The 20,320-nt window shown below is 28.5% G+C and overlaps 2 protein-coding genes across 2 annotated transcripts; both read left to right on the top strand.

The window, feature by feature from the left end:
• The first annotated feature begins 6,269 nt into the window (after positions 1 to 6,269).
• Positions 6,270 to 6,817, top strand: LOC124934722. Its single transcript, XM_047475233.1, has one exon. The coding sequence runs from the start codon at positions 6,284 to 6,286 to the stop codon at positions 6,815 to 6,817; it is 534 nt and encodes a 177-aa protein (XP_047331189.1). The 5' UTR covers positions 6,270 to 6,283.
• A 7,982-nt stretch (positions 6,818 to 14,799) lies between these two features.
• On the top strand, positions 14,800 to 18,478 carry LOC124935760 (protein bicaudal C homolog 1-A-like). The gene is made up of 7 exons (XM_047476184.1): positions 14,800 to 15,015; positions 15,252 to 15,373; positions 15,532 to 15,563; positions 15,800 to 16,275; positions 16,816 to 16,896; positions 17,742 to 17,804; positions 18,260 to 18,478. Exons 1-7 carry the CDS (start codon positions 14,971 to 14,973, stop codon positions 18,323 to 18,325), a joined length of 885 nt encoding a protein of 294 aa, XP_047332140.1. The 5' UTR covers positions 14,800 to 14,970; the 3' UTR covers positions 18,326 to 18,478.
• Positions 18,479 to 20,320: the final 1,842 nt, after the last annotated feature.

Here is a 20,320-nt window from a genome sequence, read left to right as displayed (position 1 = left end):
TAGGGTTTATGCATCCCTTGAATGATCCCTTGAAACTCGACGCAATTGAATATCACACGCCCAAGGCGGAATTATTAAACGCTAATTCGATTAATTTCGTTAGCGTTAGCAAGAGAAGAGTGCCTTCTGGAGCTAATCCTATACACAACAGGTGAATTTCAAATTTAATGTTTTATATATTACTTGTTGTACAATCATGTCAATATATTGTTCTTTTAATTCTTTAGAAGAACGGTGAAATTTAGACAACCGCCCGATAAAGCTTAAAGCGATGTGATCGATCGATTTGAAAGAAGTTAAGATGATTTGCGTGTCGCTGTATTGTACAAAGATATATTTTACATGGGTGTGCACTAATAGCTAGAATAATTAAGAGAATACTTAGTTCTTTTTTTAAATAGTTCGAGTGGGAAGACTCAAAGCTTTCGTGTACTTGAATTCTTATACTCTACCACTAAATTATAAGTCTAGACAGATAAAGTAAATTTTGTAGCTTTTCACATGTTTTAAGAGCGGCGGGTTCCTAGTTCCTACAAATTTGGATAAAAATATTTCTAATGACCTTATCATGTTTGTGATGAGGAACTTGGAGTGTGGTTGGTTCATTATGGTTCTTCTAAAGTCTATGAGAAAGTGAGATATATACAAATGGTGAATGGCATGCTAAAACATGGATGATTCTCAAAGGTCTTTTTCGAAATATAATGACAATAAAATATATTAAACAACAAATGAAAACTATATCGACAAGATTGGTGAAAAAGCTATGAGTAAAAATGTTGAAGAAAGACCTACAAATTATATATAGTGGGGGTAAACTAAAACCAAATAAGTTAGGGGTTCAAAAATTTGTGATGATCTTGATGTTTGTGCCTTAAGAGATTATTGTTTGATTTTATTTTTACTTTTTTAGCTTTGTTTGTAGCTTTTCATCATTTATGTCGAAACTTATATTGAAGTGAATTTTAGCGAGTACTATCAAGATTTTGAACTCTTCGTAAAAATTCTAATTAATTAAATTTATCAGCCCATCAGAGTTATTCGGTGGAAATTTTTTTAATGGAAGCGGAAGACCATGACGTTGGGCGTCCTCTCCTTAATTCAAAAAATAAAAGGATTTTGTAACTTTCAGGAAAAATATTATGTCACATTTACTATCATTAGGATTTATAATTTGATACATTGTAGCATTACTAAAAGAACACAAGTCACATTACATTTACTATATATAATAAATACACATTAAAATGACGCGACAAAATAAATACAGTAAACATCAACACAATTAAAATTTGTAATGAATCTAATGATATTTGTGCCTTACACGACATCATGCAAGATTAGTATAAATGAGTTTAAGTAACACATTTGTTGAACACTTTATTGATTCTTTTTTACCAAATAGTTATAGTGGGTAGTAATAAAAATATTGTTGCTATTAATGGGTAAGGATATGAATAAATATGACAATTTCAGATAAATACAAGTTAGAATAAACGTTTAACATTTTTTTTTTTATAGAATTCTAGATGAACACTTTTCAACTAATCTGTTAATCATGTTTTAAAAAAGTGAATTATATAATAAGGAATAAAAATGAATCAATGTTTCAAAATAATATTGAATGTTACCTCACATAGTTATGATTATGATGTCAAAGACTATTAGCCATGGTAGGTTAATGCATTCCAGGGTAAGCCCAACAAGCTCAATTTCAAGTTTTCATGACCGTCCATTTAATAAAATAAATAATATATTATTAATTTTTTAAAACAAAACAAATCTAATTTAGTAGTTGATCGAAGATGATAAAACTATAATTTTATTAAAAAAATAATAGCAGTTAAAATTCACGTTTTTCTATGTTTGTCATCAAAAACTCGAGGTCGACTTTATCGCACACAATTTGGCTCAACAATAATGATAAATATATTGTCGTTCTTTATATATTACAAAATCGCGATAAATATCATGTCTTCACTACTATTAATAATTAATGTTTAACAACCGAAAAGGGTCTCCAGTGATTGTTGCATACTTGCATACATGATCGAATATCATTGATTATTAATGATTAAGTTTTATAAATGGTTATATTCATTGTCTTTTCTTTAACCAAACCAATAAAAATATTCCTTGCGTAAAGAAGTAGATGAAGAAATTGTAAATTTCTAATTTTGTTTTTATGTTTAAGGAGTAATATTAGAGGAATATTATTAAGGGGAATATTTAACACAAATAAAAGCTGAGGTGACAAATTAGCACATAAGAAAAACAAAAGAGGTTTTATTGAATTATTATGTACTGTTTCTTCATTTTAGCTATAGAAAAGAAATTAACGGCGTTGAAGAAAAGCTTGCGCCGACGACGGAAAACTGATTCCGGCGAAGGAGACGACTGCTCGAGTATTGAAACATATGATCGATTCCAAGGTATACTTTCTCGATCTAGGTGTTCTATCGTTCAATTGTATACATATAATGCTGATTTGTAGTCTGATTCATAGAAATCTATGCAGTTTGATTTGAAATGAATACTTATGATTATATACCAATGTTTCTTCTTCTCTGAATCGTCTTCACGATTTTTAGTTTAATAGCGTTTTGTATTTAATATATAGTCTATATATGAGATTGTATCAATGGCAGTATAGTTCAATTCAATCATCAGTGTATAAGAGTATAAGATGTTAGACAAATCAATATACACTTTGTTCAATCCTACTTTATTATCAGAAGATCATGTTATTATTATGGCTTCTTTCAATCCAAAATGGCTGTAAATTTTATGTAGTCATAACCTGGATTTTCTTCCATGGTAGAAATACAATCAGTAAGAGCTAGTCATGGCTTGTGTAGTCATGATCAGTTCAAGGAAATCCAAGTTAAAGCAACTCAGAAACACCAACTCTAAGTGCCCTAAAATCTAACTCCAAGAATCATCTTCTTTCTCAATGCTAATTGAGGAAGAAAACATTCAGATGCTGCATTTTACAGGACCATATCAGCGTCGAGGGAATGGAGAGACAAGTCTTTGCTTGGACACTTGCCTTCATGACTCTTCTCTTGCAGACCCTCAAGGTAGATCCTAATGCATATATGGGCTTCCCAAAAGGAAAGATCAAAAGTTGAGCTCAATCATACTGGTTCTTGGGGACCTAAAGCCCAATTATACAAGTTCATATTTACTAAACTGCCACTATGATACGGTCACGAGCTGCCTTAAGGCATGCCTTTACTACTCCTAAGCCCGAAGGAAACTGCCCATAAAAGAGAGATTGGGTGCCTTGCCAATGCGGAGCTGCCAACTATCTAAGGTAGGTAGTTTGTTGTTTGAATATCTATCCTAGTAGGAAGATGTAAAGAATATAATCTATAGGAGAGTCAAAGAATAGCTAAACTATATCAAGATTAGAATGGAAATGAATATTTGTATCCGAATATAATAAGTTGGGCTCTATCTAGAGGGAATAAAACTGGTGATGATGCAACACATGTTTGGTGTCCGTGATCTCGAACCAAACCAGGACTAAGAGGGATAATATTGCATTACGAGTCTGACTGCTAAAAAAATGAAACGTATACAATAATGAGGAAAATAATATTTGCAATGATGTGGTAAATGGGAGGTCTGCATTAATAAGGGAAATGAAAGGTATACTATAAGTTTGATTAAATTAGTAGATTAAGAGTTTTTTTTATTCGTATAAATAAAAAAAGTAAAGAAAATAATTTGTATGGTATTTTTTGAAATTCTGATATAAAAAATTTCCAAGTTCTTGTGAGTTTTTATTTTTATTTTTACATGTGCCAACAATTTTCTCTTCTAAGTTTAGAATTAGCAATAACATAAAAAAAAAAAAAAAAAATTGTATTCCATCAACAAACAAATCATCTAGATCTTAAGTGTCACATTATGCTATATCAACTCAAAGCATGATTCATTGTTTCATTACTAAGACGGCCAACTAGCTTGTTCATTTTTTTTACAACTGCATTGTATTCATGCACATTACAAAGAATAATTGCAAAGATCTCGGTCTTTAAAGGGAATTGCAAAAAATATGCATTCAAACTAAAGTCCTAAATTGAATATTTATAAAGTTGAGGTCAAATTTATGTCTTTATTTAGAAAATCTTTGAACTAAATTTAAAAGAAAAAATATTATTAAATTTGTTAACATATATTTTTTTACTATTTTAGTTATATTTAAAATCGAATTAGTGTCTTTGGTTAATTAGGCATAGACTATCATCACTTGAACTTCACTAAATAAAACACATCATTTAATTATTTTTTTTTTATCAATTAATCACTTAATTCGTTAATTAAAATATATTTCATTTCTTAAAAAAATTATTATTATTATATATTAATTTTCTTTTAAATTCAAAAATAAAAAAAAAATCTAATTTCTCAAAACCAAGATCAATTAACACTTTTTTAAAATAATTCAAGATTTATTTTAAAATGTCAGAACAAACTCTAAAATAAGATCAAAGTAAAAAAAAAAATCTAAAAAAATGTATTCTGATTCTAACATCTAATACCTGGCTTTATTCTTTTGGGGACATTAACATTTCCGCTGAGGCTGAGTCCATCATTTTGTTTTCCACCTTTTCAAATATTTGTAATGGAACATTTCCTTATTTAAAAAGGAAACATAAAATTTATTAATTTATTTTGAAACTTTTGAATTTATAGCACTAAATCTGTCCAATGTAAAAATACAAACTACCATATATATAAATAATTTTGATTCATTAATAATAAAAATCAATTTTCAAAATGACATAGAAGTAACAAAATGATTGAACCTAAAAAGTAAAAACAGATAGAAGGAGACAGGGCACGCCTAAGCTTATAAAAGATGAGCATGACAAGAAAAAAGGCACTCATACCAACCAGAATTGCTCCTCTTATCCACTAAGGTATGTTTGATTCATTTTATTAACTTGTTTTTTAGGTCTTGTTTTATCTTAGGCCTTATTCGATGTGAGTTATTTCAGTAAACTAAATCCAAAAAACATCATTTCACACCTTCTCCTAATGGATAACATCACTCAATTAATTACTAAAATATATTCTATTGTATATACATTTATTATTAAAATAACCTCTATCCAATCAAGGTCTATTTTTGTAGGATTTGTATGAATTTATATATAAAAAAATGAGCTAATGAAATTTGTTTAAAATAAATTATTAAAATATTATTTTATATTTAAAATATAATAAATTAATTGATAATTAAAATAATAGAAAAGTTTTTAAAAAATTAACAAAAACTCAAGATCAAAACATGCTCTTCTTAGAACTTTTGGGATTGATTTTTTTTTTTTTTTTTTTTTTAAGATAGTTGGGTTCTGCTACTCCTCCTATGGAGTGCGATTAATTCCTGCGGGTTAAGTACATAACCCACAAACACACTTAATCATTTAACCAAGCGCAGAACTTACCGTCTGACGGATTCAAACCCAAGACCTCATGGAGGTCGGGAGATATTCACCTCTTGTTGCCGCTATGCTAGAAGAGGGGATGAGATTGAAGTTTATAACCAAGATTATTTAAAAATATTGATTTTGAGGATAGGTTGAATATTTTTTATATAATTATAATATAAATTCTATTTTAGTATTTTGTTGAATGAATTAAAAAGATTTAATATATTTTTAAAAAAATCGAAATAATTTGTAATTGGTAGAACTTTAATCAAACGAAGCCTAAACTCCCTATGTTGGTTGCAATGATAAGCTGGTGTAGAGATTGCACGCCATAGTGTCGTCTTTGTCTCCTACAAACCCTGCAAAGCCTGCTCCATCTAATCTTCTAATACCTTGTTTGCTTTTAATTTAATTTTCAACTCTTATTTTTTTAAACAAGCTAAATTTATTAGACTAATACATTATCTTAGTATAATAAAACAGAATGAAATATATTAAGATTTAATAACAAATAAACTTACAAATTTTACCCGGTTAAGTTCGGTACACCCTTTAAATCTTGAATTTTTTTTTATTTTGTTTAAACATAAAAAAAAGTTAGAATGACATTTCTTAATCTTTGATCTAAAAACCATTTTTATAATTTTTTTTTCTGAATGATTAAAATTGAGGGTATTATTATTTATTTATTTGTAACAAAAACCCAAAAATCCAATTATTTAAATTTTAAGATATATTTTTGTTCTCTTAAACCCTCATATCAAACAAGGTCCTATATATATATATAGATGGTCGAACCCACCCTAGTAAGTAGAGAGAGTTCCATTGATCACACACACATGGCATCATCATTATTAATGGAGCAGAAGAAGAAGAAAGAAGAGAACCCTCAACAACTTGAAGCTGTGTTCTTGACAGCAGGATTGGCCGTCTTGGCCGCGTGTATACAACGCGCCGCCATCGATCAGTGGCGCGTGTATGTCTTTCTTACCCTAAATCTCTTGTTATTGGCGGTTCTATTCTCATCAACGAAGACGACGACGACAACGACGTCCGAGGAGGAGGAGGAGGAGAGCAAAGAAGTAGTTGATGAGGAGGAGATAGAACAGCGGCGGCGGAGGGAGAATGTAATAATAACGCAGAATAATAATAAGATTAAGATGAAGATGAAGAAGATGGAGAAGAAAGAGAAAATAATTGTAGAAGAAGGAGAAGGAGAAGAAGAAGAAGAAGAAATAAAAGGGTTGTCTGATGAAGAACTGAAGGAGAGAGTGGAATCATTCATAGCCATGTTTAGAAAGCAATTGATCTCTGATCATGCTACCTTCAAGAACCCTAATTCTTCTTCTTCATCCCCTAAGATTTTTCGCTAATTTTATTCATTTTTTTATTAATTAATTCATTTCAATCTATTTATGTTTTTCTTTGCATTTACAAAATCATTTTTGTTAGTAAAAATATAATATTATATTAAGTTAGGTTTGAAAAAATATTTGGGGAAAAACTAAAGTGAATATTTAGTTTGATAGAGAAATATTAGATTAAAGAAAATAGGAAACTAAGAAAGTAATCACCTTACATAAAAATAAAAATAATATATATTAGATTGGTTCAGCCCTATTCTAAATGATGATGGATTATTAGATTTAAAAAGTTTAAATTATAATTGAATATTTAGTTTCTTCAAATAAAATAACATTTTTTTTTATGAAATTATTGTGTATCTTAGTTTATAATTAAATACTTGATAAAATTAAATCTATAAAATACAATTTGTTATCTTAAGAGTTAAGAGATTAATAGAGAATCAGAGATTTATAAAAATATCTAAAAGTCTAATACTTTCTCCAACCCAAGCCCAAATCACATTCTCAAAATGAGTTTTTCCTTTCAACCGACAAATCACAAACCCAAAATAAGGCAAGATTTTCATCAATTGTATAACACAAATATGTGTTTACATTGTTCATCCAAACTAATTTTAATTTTGTATATATATGTTTAATTTATTTGTTTTTATTCTATATATATTATTTTTAATATTTTTTATATATCATAAATTTATAATAATGAACAATATTATAAAAATAACTAAAAATAACAAAAATAATTTTATTACAATACAAAATAATAATTTATTACAAGGCTGCTACGAAATTAATTAATTTATTTAGTGATGTTTAATTTGTTTTTTATGTGTATAAATTATTTATTTATAATTAATTTTATTATAATTTTTATTTTAAATGAATGAAAAAATTATTTAAATTTAATTTGTAAAGTTGATAAATATATATTTGTATTGAAAATGTTAAAAAAAATTAGTATAAAAATGAATATTCTGAAAATATTTTTTTTATTTTTAAAATAAATTTGTAGGTTTTAGAAGGATTACATTTTAGAATGAGTTAATTATATATATATATATATATATATATATATATATATATATATATATTTTTTTATAAATAAGCGAATGTGATAGTTATACTATTCTTCCCCTCTCAATTTAAATTTATAAAATATTAAGAATTATTAATAATTGAGTTAAAAGATTTTTTAACAAATTGAACAAATTTTAGGTTGGAATATTGTCTCAAAATGAAAGTTTCTTGTGTATTGTTATTGTCTTACCACATCAATACAAGGTGACTTCATTATTTTATTTTATTTTTAAATTAGAGAGAACTAACTTGACATTCCACAATTATGTATCGTTTTATAATTAAATATTTGATAAAATTAAATTTATAAAATACAATTTGTTATCTTAAGAGTTAAGAGATTAATAGAGAGTCAGAGATTTATAAAAATATCTAAAAGTCTAATAATTTCTCAAACCCAAGCCCAAATCACATTCTCAAGAACCCACAAATCACACACCCAAAATAAGGTAAGTTTTCATCAATGGTAGAACGCAAATATGTTTACACGGTTCACTCAAACTAATTTTAATTTGGTATATATATGTTTAATTTATTTGTTTTTATTCTATATATATTTTTATTAATATTTTTTATATATCATAAATTTATAATAACGAACAATATTATAAAAAAAAAACTAAAAATAACAAAATAATAATTTGTTACAAAGCTACTGCGAAATTAATTAATTTATTTAGTGATGTTTAATTTGTTTTTTATGTGTATAAATTATTTATCTATAATTAATTTTATCATAATTTTTTTTTAAATTAATGAAAAAAATATTTAAATTTAATTTGTAAGGTTGATACATATATATTAATTGTATTGAAAATATTTAAAAAATTAGTATAAAAATGAATATTTTGAAAATATTTTTTTTTAATTTTAAAATAAATTTGTAGGTTTTAGAAGGATTACATTTTAGAATGAGTTAATTTTTTTATTTTTTATTTATTATTATTTTTTGATAAATAAGTGAAAGTTGTAGTTATAGGATAAGTTACTATTCTTCCCCTTTCAATTTAAATTTATAAAATATTAAGAATTATTAATAATTGAGTTAAAATATTTTTTTAACAAATTGAACATTTTTTAGGTTGGAATATTGTCTCAAAATAAAAGTTTCTGGTGTATTGTTATTGTCTTGCCTCATCAATACAAAATGAGTTCATGATTTTATTTTATTTTGAATTAATGAGAACTAATTTGACATTTCACAGTCATATCTCGTTTTACTCAAAATATTTTTAAATAAAATTAAACTCGTGACATTTTAGTTTCTTAAACCGACTCTTACCATTGCCCTTAGTGAGTTAAATTTAGAATAATTTATATGTTTGGATTTTGAAACATCTTTATAGGAAAATCTTTGTATTCGGTAATCATGAAATTAAAGTTGAGTTTAATTTCAATTCTTAAATTTGGTAGAGCAATTAAAATTAACAATTAAATTGGAATTAGAATTTCAATTTATAATTATCAATTATACTATTTTTTAGCTCGAAATTATAATTTCAACTTTTATTTTTTTATTTTATTTTGTAAACAAAATATCTTATTATTTTATCATTTAAAACACGAATAACGCGTTCAATCAGTATTTTTTTCATTTAGAATGTTAAAATGTTGAATCAATATCTTATTTTATTTTTAATTTAGTAAGTTAATATTTTAAACCGATTGTAACGCCAAAAATTGAGTCTTCCCAAGAAGGGGTTTTTGTTACTCGATAGTCGCGTCCCATAACTCACATTTCTCTCGAGTCTCGAGTGAGATGAGGAACCAAAATAGTAGGTTTGACTAAAGTATATTTAAAAACATCGATTTAGACTAGCTTTGACTTTTTTAGAGTCGCCACATAATTTACTACTCAAAAAATTAAAAAAAGAAAAACATGTTACGTATTTAAACACATTTTAGATATTCTATCATTGGTTCGGTGCTTCATCACACGTGATAAAGGGTTGTCGCGCTATGTCTCACGTGTCTGTCATATTACAGTCTATTTTAAGCTTTTAGTCATTCAAAAGAGTATTATTCTACACTTTATTTATTTATTTATTTATTCAATCCTAGAGCATGTGTCTAAAGGTAATTCAAACCTAAACATTTGTCTAGTTTTGTATAATTATGTTCCTAGAGCTTGCATCTATGTCGTGAACTTTAAATTAAAAATTAAAAATGCTAGTACATGTAGACAAGTAGCGAAGCTTGGTGAATAATACTACTATAACCCCCAAAACAATTTTTCTACCTCCGAGGTCCCATAACTTATCACGCGCCGCGACAAGGCGGACACATGGCAATATGAGAGGGAAATATCATATCGCGGCCGGGTTGACTCGAGGTTCGATGCGTTTCAACCTTAGTTTGCGTGTCAAACATCTTTAAAATAAAACATTTAGTTTTTAAAAGATTTAAAAAAAATACTTGAAGCGGTAAGAAATCAATTATGTAAAAATAATTAATCATTTGTTCAAATTTTAATAATTTGGGTGCTAAAATAACAATTTAAATAAAACCCGCTTTTAAATTAATTAAACATAAGTAATCTAAAAGATTATTTATTTGAAAATCAGAGTCGTCAAGTGATTTTATGAAGATCAATAAAATGATACGTCTATAAACGTATTTATATTAGTGTTTTTGAAAAGGGTGGTTCGTTGTTTGTTTACGCTCGGGAAAGTGCTTTTGTGTTATGCCTTATGTGCCCACCAAGGACGGTTTTCAAAAATTCTTCTAAAATTAACAAAGTCTGGCTTTTATAAATCCATTTATAACACTTATTGCCTTTAATTAGCAGTACATATGTCCTAAATAATGAGGGTTTAAATAATTCTACAAAATTATTTAAAATGGGTGTGTACCTATTGTGCTGGTATTTAGATTTAACAAAACCTGAAAATGTTATAGGAGAATGTTAGAATTTAAAAATAAATTCCAAACAGGGTCTTATCCAAAAATTGGTTTATGAAACATCCTTAAAATATAAAAATCTCATTTTCTGATCTTTCGGGATTATTTGAAAATGAGTTTTGGTTCCAAAATCACAAAAATAATTTTGAATTTTGAAAAGTGGAACCAAACAGGCCTTAGGACCAAAGTTCTAGGGTCTGGGTTCGGTTTGGCCAATCTAGGCTCTGTCGGGCTCGGTCTAGATCGGGGTGGTCCGGATCATGGCTCGGGTCGTATGGGTCAAGAGACAGGAGAGCTCGATCTTGGGTTCGGGAGGCTCGGTCCCAAACTTAGGTTGCTCGGTCCTAGACCTGAGAGGTTTTGTCCCAAACTCAGGTTGCTCGGTCCTAGGTCAAGTCTTCCGGTCTAGGTGCTCGGTCCTAGAGTTAGGCATCTATTGGTCCTAAGTCTAAGGTTAGGGTTAGTTTTACCGGTCCTAGGTCTAGGAGGTTCGGTTTTAATCATTGGTCCTAGGTCTAGGAGGCTCAGTCATAATCATCGGTCCTAGGTCTAGGAGGCTCTGTACTAATCAATGTTCCTAGGCTAAAGGCTCTCGGTCCTAAATTAGAAAACTCGGTCTTAAGTAAAGGGGGATTCAGTCGTAAGTGAAAATAACCATTATGTTATTAGAAATAAGTATCATCAATTCATTTCATACCCCCTGAATTTCATAAAGTATCACATTGAAGAACCAATTTTATTGATTGTAAACTTTATCACATGACCATCGTGTTTACAGATTTTGCTCGAAATCAGAAAATACAAAGAGGTAAACGTCTAAATTTTTCGAACCGAACCTGGAATCATTGTGTTAATCGATTAGGTCTTTCTTCTGATTTTGGAGAGAGGAACTGAAAATTGAAGAAGAAAATGGAAGGTTGCATGCTCTTGATGTATAGGGAAGAAAGGGTCTGGACAGTGCCGGACCCGATGTATGGGATGTCCCAGCCTAAAAAAACGTGATTTTTGATTGCTAAAAAAAATGATAAAAAAAAAGTTTTTGTGAGGTTTGAACTCATGACAAAATGATAAGTTTATGTTTCTTTCCAAACCACTAAGCAAGACCTATTTATGTTTAAAAAGTTATAAAAATTTATTCTTTATTTTATTTAATAGGCTGCACGGGAGCCTGGGACCTCTGGGTGAATGATTAAACATGCGACCCTATTTGGATTGTTATTTTGGAGTCTGGGTTCTGATTACACCTAGACCTTGTTTGGCATGCAATATTTTTTTTTTCTTTTTTTTTTCCTACAAAATTAACACGGGAAATTTGATCAAATGACCCTCAAAAAGAGGTCATTCTCATATTTAACCTTAAAAATATCAAATTTTATTTTTAACTTTTTTTATAAAAATTTTCCATTTTTACCCTTACTAACCTTTTTTTTCTTCTTCTTCTTCTTCCTTTTCTTTTTCCTTTTCCCCCATTCTCCTTCCCGTTTTCTCTTTTCTCCCCCTCTCTTCCCCGGCGACTCCCCAGGAGACATTGCTCTAGCCCCAGCCAGCCACGGCCGCCGTCCCCCTATCTTCTCCGACAATATTGTTCCAACCCCAGTCGCCGTTGCTCCCTGGAATCACAAACAGGCCGACTCCCGACGATCGCCAAGCCCCGTAGACAGTTAGCCCGACGTTCGCCCAACATTACTGAGGTTAGTAATGCTTAGTTAGTTCTACTCCCTAATGATTTTTCCGTTTTTTGCATGTTGAGTATGAAGTTTTATGGTTTTAGAGTTTTAGTTTAGAATTTAGGCTTTAGTTAGAGTTAAGGTTGAAATGCTTAGTTAGTTATATTGTTTTGGTTTGAAATGCTTTGATCCGAGAAATGTAGTTTAATCTGAATGGTTTGTGAATGGGGCGTGGATCATGGGGGTGGGGGTTGTGCGCGGGGCGTAGGGCGTGGGCGTGGGCGTGGGTGGGGCGTGGGCTTGGGCTTGGGCTTGGGCTTGGGCGTGGGCTTGGGCGTGGGCTTGGGCGTGGGCGTGGGCATGGGCGTGGGCTTGGGCTCGGGCGTGGGTTTGGGCGTGGGTGGGGCGTAGGCGGGGCGTTTTTTAAATTTAAAATTTAAAATGTAAAATGTTAAATCGATTTTTATTTTAATTAATGAAGTTAACATGTTGAACTAATATTTTTTTTCTTTTTATTGAGAATCAAAATCTAGACAAAACTCTTGATACTTGAGATATTATAATTTGTTATGTTATCTTAATAAAATATATAACATATATTAAAATTATTTTTATTATATTCTTTTTTTTAAATATAAAAATTATGATTGAATTATAATTTTATAATTTTTCACATCAAAGTGAATTCTTATCTTATTACTTGTTTTTCACCTTTCCAAACATATTCTTAACTAATTTCCAACACGTTTTATTTGTGATTCATTTTTTTAATAGGAGTGAAGACTTCTTTACGACTGATCCTCCACCGACATTAATTGAAAATAGTATTTTTTTTCATGATCACAACCACTTTTAAAATTATCAAAATAAAAAGTAAAAATAATTAGTGATATACAAATACACTACATTTATGAATTATTTTACTCCGCAATATATGAAATTAATTATTGATTGAAATTTGTGAAAATCTAAATAAGTTTTAAGAGATTATATTATCAATTATAACCTTTTTTTTAAAAAAATTAATGTGTATTTTAGTTTATTAAAATATATTGTTATTTTGATAAAAATAAATCTATAAAATATAATTGGTCATCTTTAAGAGTTGAGAGAACAGAGATTTAAGAAAATATATAATAGTCTAAGGACATCAATTTAAATTTATAAAATATTAAGAATTATTAATAATTGGGTTTAAAGATTTTTAACAATTTGAACATTTTTTAGGTTGAAATATTGTTTGAAAACTCATTTCTGGTCATCCAACTTGAGATGTATTGTTATTGTTTTACTTCATCAATACAAAATGATTTTTCTTTCTTGTTCATATAAATTTATAATAATTGATTTATATGTTTGGGTTTTGAAACATAATCATAGAAAACACTCTCGAAAGATTCTCTAAAAAAAAAAAATATTTAGTAACTATAAAATTAGAATTTGAGTCTAATATTAATTATTAAGTTTGGACAGTTTGGTAAAAGATTTAAAATTAAGAATCTGAATTAAAATTTCAATAGAATTCAATAGATTTTTTTTTTTTAATTTAGGAGGTTAAAATATCGAACTTATTTTTTATGTTTATTTAACATTTTGAACCGATGTGTACTTCTTTAATTTAAAAAGTTAAATGTCAAATTGATATTTTATTTTTTGAATTTAAAAGTTAAATAACAATATTTTTTAATTTATGAAGTTAAAATATCGAACTAATACTTGTTTTTAATAAGAATCAAAACTTGAGTTATCTTAATTAGTTGTGTGTAAACCATTATTTTAATAAAATAAATAATATATATTAAAATTATTTTGTAGGAGGCGAGACTTCTTTAAAACTCGTCCTCCACTAACATTAATCAGAATTTTTTTTATGATCACACTCACTTTTAAAATTATCAAAAGAAAATGAAAAAAATAATATTATTTATATTTGATATAAAAAAATAGATTTGAGTTAAATCAAACTTGTTTTAAGTGAAAAATTGATGATTTTTTTTTAGATTAATATATATATTTTTTTTATTTAACAAATAAGCTTTTGAATATTTTGATTGAGATTTTTTCAAATAGGTTGTTAAGTCTTTCTCAATTTGTTGACTATAAATAAAATATTTATTATATTTATTTGTTTATTTTTAAAATTAGGATTTATTATATTTTAATAAAAGTATTTTAAGTTAGGTATATTGACTTGATTAAAAAAAGAAAGAAATAAACATTATAATTTTATAATAATAAATAAATGTGATTTTATTTAAACCCTAATAATTGATGAGAATAAATAAACCGAAGCCAGCCGGTCTGGCTCCAACTTGACCATTGACGAAGAACTAGGGTTATATTTCTTGACCATTTAGGGTTATTGTGATTTGTAATGATACCAGATGATACGATCACAGAAGAAGAAGAAGACAGTGTTTAGCTTTGATCAAGATTTACCAAATCATCTTTCATATCACCGATTGAGAACGAACGAACTCCGATTCATTTGTTTCTTTCACTGCTAGAACAGGAATGTCGGAGCCCCGGGTCACCATTACACTCGGCCGCTCCGGTCAGGTACACATTTGTCTTCTGATCGGAGAATGTTTTCTGCTTATCTTCGTCTTTACATGTTTATTTACTTCATCTTGACATATTAGATCACAGTTGACTAAATTAATTTGCTTGAGTTTTTGAATTTTGATGGGGGGTTCTATAAGTTAGAGCAAGGATTTACTTTCGTTGATTCAGAATCTGAAAAGAGTAGTACTTTTTTTTGTTTGACAAAGTTCTAACAATGTGGTTCTTTATAGGTAGTAAAGAAATCTGAGGCTCTGTATGCAAATTCTCAGTTCTCATCAGGAGGTAAACGGCCTATGGGTCAGAGGTTTGAGAATGATGGGTATGGTTCTTCTTCGGTGACTAGAAACAAGAGGTGTGTGATATGATATGATATTTTCTTTTCTTTTGCATTTCCCTTTTCCTTGTCATAATGCTATTTTGGAGGGCAGGGTTTTGCTCATGATGAATTGTAAAAGAGCTGCTTGGTTGTAAAGTTCATGACCTTTTATTTCGGTTGAATGCTATTTTCAGGTTACGAGGAGAATTTGGTCCATACCAGCCAGGTAATGCGAGAGCAAGTACTAATCTTTAGCTTTTGCTTGTTCTATTCGCCTTTTTCATTTTGTGATTGGTTGGATATGTTTCTTGGATCAGTGTTGCTTTGCTTGTGTATCACGATCCACATAAATTTATTGATTGTTTTTCATTCGGATTCTGGATACAGAAACATATATTATAAGTGTTTCCAAATGGGTATTGTTAAGTGCTTTTTGTAATGGGTCGTCTGTGGGTTTTGAAGGTGGACGAATTGGTAAAAATGACCTGCGACTTAAACTGATGCAGAAAGAGGCTATTAAGCAAATGCGAAATGAGGTTGAAGCAAGGAAGGTAGAAGAATATAGACCAATGCCTAGAACTACATGGTCTACAGAAAGAGGTTTTTCGGGACGCACTTCACCACAAAGAGTAGAGAAAGTGATGCACGAAGACTTATCAAGAAGATCTTACTCTTCTTACCCTCAGGATTCTTTAGAATCTCCATCAAGAGAGAGAGTTTATAACACCTCTAGGGAACTATTGACATCTGCAAGACATGATGAATTACTTGGAGTGCCACCAAGAAGAGCAAATGGAGCTCAAGAAACGCAAAGGATTGTGGGGAATCGTGCTCCAGATCCTTATATGATTTCTAGTGGTCCACCTGCTATTACTGCTAGGGCCAAACCGATGGCAGGACCTCCAACAACAAGCTGCTTTCTAAATGGATCATATATGGTACCTTCTTTTCCCTCAATTCTCAACACTTCTAAAATTTTCATATCAAGATTTATGGTTCTCCTATACTTACCCGCCATTACTATTGTTCCCATTTGAAAACACTACTGTTTTTAACAAAAAAATATTTATGAATCAATGTCTGACTAAATTTAGTTTCCAAACTTCTGTGTAACTTGAAACGAATCCAGAAGTGTTTCCAATTGGGGCCAATCACAGATTTCATGTGGGTTTATGAATATCTTGGTGGGCACAATCTATTTTTTTGTACAGTTTTTTCTCAATTACTGGATGTAATTAAAATATTTTGTTGATTTGAGTCATGACGTAAATGAGGTTAGCAGATATCAGAAGAATTAAATATACTTTCTTCTCCTTGTGGCGTGGTCATGGCTAACGGCTGCCTCATTGTGATTTCTTTAATGGGAGTGACTGAACTTATGATAGAATCTTGAAATATAAGTTGGAGAAAAAACTTGTACATTTATACTTTAGAATTGCTAGTATTAGTTATTTTCTAAGAAACAATTGGTTTTGTAGAGCGAGCAGCACCAAACAGTGAGTGGTTTGTTGAATGCCCTGGGTCTGCAGAAATATGCTGTTCTTTTTCAAGCTGAGGAGGTAAGCTATTTTTTCTATTGTTATGCTCTATGTAACATCATATCCTCATGGTGAGAAAGATGTTTGAGTTTCTATATTCTTCAGGTAGACTGGTTGCACATCAAGTTCATTGTATTATAACGAATTATAATTGGGAAACTGAAAACATGGGCTGTCATGAAACTGGTTACATGTTCTTAGATGAGCCTAAATATTTGTTTAAAAATAATAGACATTAATGAGAGGATATCTAAGAGCTTGTTTGATCTTGGTTTATTTGAATAAGATAGATCATGTTTGTTGTTTGGTTCAAAACATTGGATTATTTAGGTTCATTTACCATTTTACCCTTACCTTTAATTTATAATAAATAAAGTTTAAAAAATGAAGGGTATTTTTTAGTTTATGATTTAAATGATGAGATTGAAAAAGTGTTGTTTATTGGGATGGTGGATTATTTGGAAATAATCCAACAAGCTCTAACAACTCCAAATAATAGGGTGAGATAGTTTGATCATCGATAAGGATATATCTAACAGCTCCAATTATTTTGCATGTATGATGGATTCATGGAGTGAATGGGGTAAAATAACTATTGCATGAAATTTGAACATAGTAGAAGTGTTAAGGAATGGTATAGTTATATGTAAAGTTACTAGCAGTGAAACTGTGTATTACCTAGTTCAACAAAGAGACAGGACTGTCGTAGTTATCTCAATTTAAATTGAGAAATAACTTTATTGAGTTGAGTTATATAGTTTTCATTTTAAGGTTTTTAAAATTTATCTATAAAAAGTTAATTAAGATATTCTAGTTGATTTTTTGATTGATTATGCACTCTCAACATCTTCCCTTGCAAATTTCAGGTGGATATGTTAGCACTTAAACAAATGGGAGACAAGGACTTGAAGGACTTGGGAATACCAATGGTATGGTCTTTTTTCCCTTTAGCACCAATCCATAAATCATTTATTTCATCACTTCCTTTGCTTGGAAATCATATTTTTGAATTATTATGAAGTCATTTGTCTGGATAAAATGATTAACTCTTACTATTTGCCTGATCTTGGATTGGATGTTAATATCATTTGGTTAAAAGATTGAGCCGATTGTCCTATATTCTCTATCTGGTTTGGTATCATAGCTGATATTGATTGACATTGTATAGAAGTTAACCCAAACTTCCATAGTTAGATTACGAAATGTCTCAGGTAATGTCTCGGATTCGATTTCCCACTAAGAGTGCCCTAACCTGGAGTGGGTCAAGCTTACAAAAAGAAATTGTGTCCTTTATACTTGTGGTCATTTATTTATACAATGCGATAATGAATGACCTGGTTGAAATAAAAGAAAAACTTACAATTTGTTTTGTGCCTTTGAAAAGGGTCCAAGGAAGAAGATTCTACTTGCAGTATGCCCCCCTTCTAGAGTAAGGCCATCACAAATCTGATTAAATATTTTGGAGATCTCATTATTATCAGTAGTAGTAGGAATTTATTATCATATGTTGTGTACTTGAAAAAATGTTAAAAAGGTTTGGGAGAAATATATGAGTTGTTGGATGAAAAGAGAGTGTTTCTCTCATTTTATGATTGATTTTTAATTTTTGTTGTATATATTTTTTGTTGATATCTGTCTGAAATTTATAAATCTAAATTTATAAATCTGTCTGTTCTTGATTTACTTGTTATTTTTTTATTTTCATTTTGACCAATTGTGTCATGCATATAATTTTCCTAAATTCTTCATTAGTGAATGTTTTCAAAATTCTTCATTAGTGAATGTTCAGTTTTGGTTAACTCAAACTCCAAATATTAATTTAGGTATGTTAATTTGGGTTGGAATGGGTTATTAGGTTATTCATTGTTCAAATTAAATAAATTTAATTATTTTTTATTTAATTAGTTTACAGAATTCATGTTTTTCTTAATTGTTATTTGATATCTTCCTTATTTAGTAAAAGAAAATAATTGGTCTATACTCAAGTGAGATAAAAAAAAAAATTTAAAATTTTTATTAATATTATATATTTATTGTATACATTTCAGTAATAAAAAAAACATGTTATAATTGTTAAAGATAATTAATAATCTCTTTAATAAATAGATTGGTTTAAAAATAAAAAATAAAAGTTTAATTAGATGTACGTACATACACTAATAAATTTGATTAATGTACCTACTATTTTTTTTTCCATAAATTTATTATTATTTTTATATGAGTATTTATTGATTATTTTAATTTTAATATATATATATATATATATTATTAATTATTTTAATTTTATATTTTTTATATTTTTTTCTTATATTAACATTAATTATTAATTATTCTAAAACTATTTGGTTTTAATGAATGAATATAATAATTTATCATTTCATGAATAAAAAATCCTTCAACACAACACAAAAAATAAATAAATTAATAATCCAAAATTGGATAATAATAGCAAGTCATTCAACAAATACCCAGTAATAATCAAAGACAAAACAATGTTCTTACGAATAAAAATTAAATAAAAAATTATTAATTTCATTTTTGTTCGTACTAAAATAATAAAAAATAAATTCTTCAAAAAAATATTAAATTAAAACATAAAATTCATAAATAAGTTGTTAAGTTTTAAAAAAAAAATGAGGATTTAAAATTATGAAAAAAAAAATTTGATGAAAAAATGAAATAAAAAGAGAAACTAATATAAAAATAAAAAATTTAAGAATAAAATAAATTACCTAATTTAATTAATAAAAAAGAAGGAGAGAGAAAATATATTAATATTTAATGAATAAATATATAATTTAAAAATAAAAATTAACTAAAGTTATTAAAAGAGGCTAAATAAGCTAATTTTTGAAAGCACGAATGTTTAAATGATCATTTATTGTGATCTTTTTTTCTTAAAAATTAGTAAGTTTATTATAATGAAGCCTTTGTTAATTCATTTCACCTATTATTTTATCGATTAATTTATTAATTAAACTAGCATGTATCCCGTGCATTTGCACGAGTAATGATATAAAAAATCGTGAAAAAAATATTACGGTAAAATTTTTATGGGCGGGTCAACCCACAATCCAACCCAAGTATCCATTTACTCTCACATATATCCAAATTAACCACAGTTCTCGACCCCGATAATCCGGACACTTTAAAAATTAAGCATCATTATATATATATATAGATTAGTTAAAAAGTTGAACTTATATTATTAAAATGTCACGCGTTTATCAAATTTTGGATTGAATTTAAAATATAAAGTGTTACTAGCCTAGTTGATTAAAATGTTATAATTGTTTTGTTAGGTTGCAAGTTCGAACCATACCTATAACATTTTTAATTTTATTTTTAACCGTTTTAAGTTTATGGACGGGTCAACCCACAATCCGACCCAAGTATCCATTTACTCTCACATATATCCAAATTAACCACAGCTCTCGACCCGGCA

Source organism: Impatiens glandulifera, chromosome 4 (assembly GCF_907164915.1).
Source record: "Impatiens glandulifera chromosome 4, dImpGla2.1, whole genome shotgun sequence".
In the NCBI taxonomy this organism is placed as follows: Eukaryota; Viridiplantae; Streptophyta; class Magnoliopsida; order Ericales; family Balsaminaceae; genus Impatiens; species Impatiens glandulifera.
This window is presented reverse-complemented; position numbering and strand designations above follow the sequence as displayed.

Bases quoted from the DNA above. Each gene is read 5' to 3' on its own strand.
- LOC124934722 (XM_047475233.1), top strand. From the start codon at position 6,284: ATGGCATCATCATTATTAATGGAGCAGAAGAAGAAGAAAGAAGAGAAC.
- LOC124935760 (XM_047476184.1), top strand. From the start codon at position 14,971: ATGTCGGAGCCCCGGGTCACCATTACACTCGGCCGCTCCGGTCAG. The intron at 15,016-15,251 runs GTACACATTTGT...GGTTCTTTATAG, and splicing joins CACTCGGCCGCTCCGGTCAG to GTAGTAAAGAAATCTGAGGC. The intron at 17,805-18,259 runs GTATGGTCTTTT...GCCTTTGAAAAG, and splicing joins AGGACTTGGGAATACCAATG to GGTCCAAGGAAGAAGATTCT.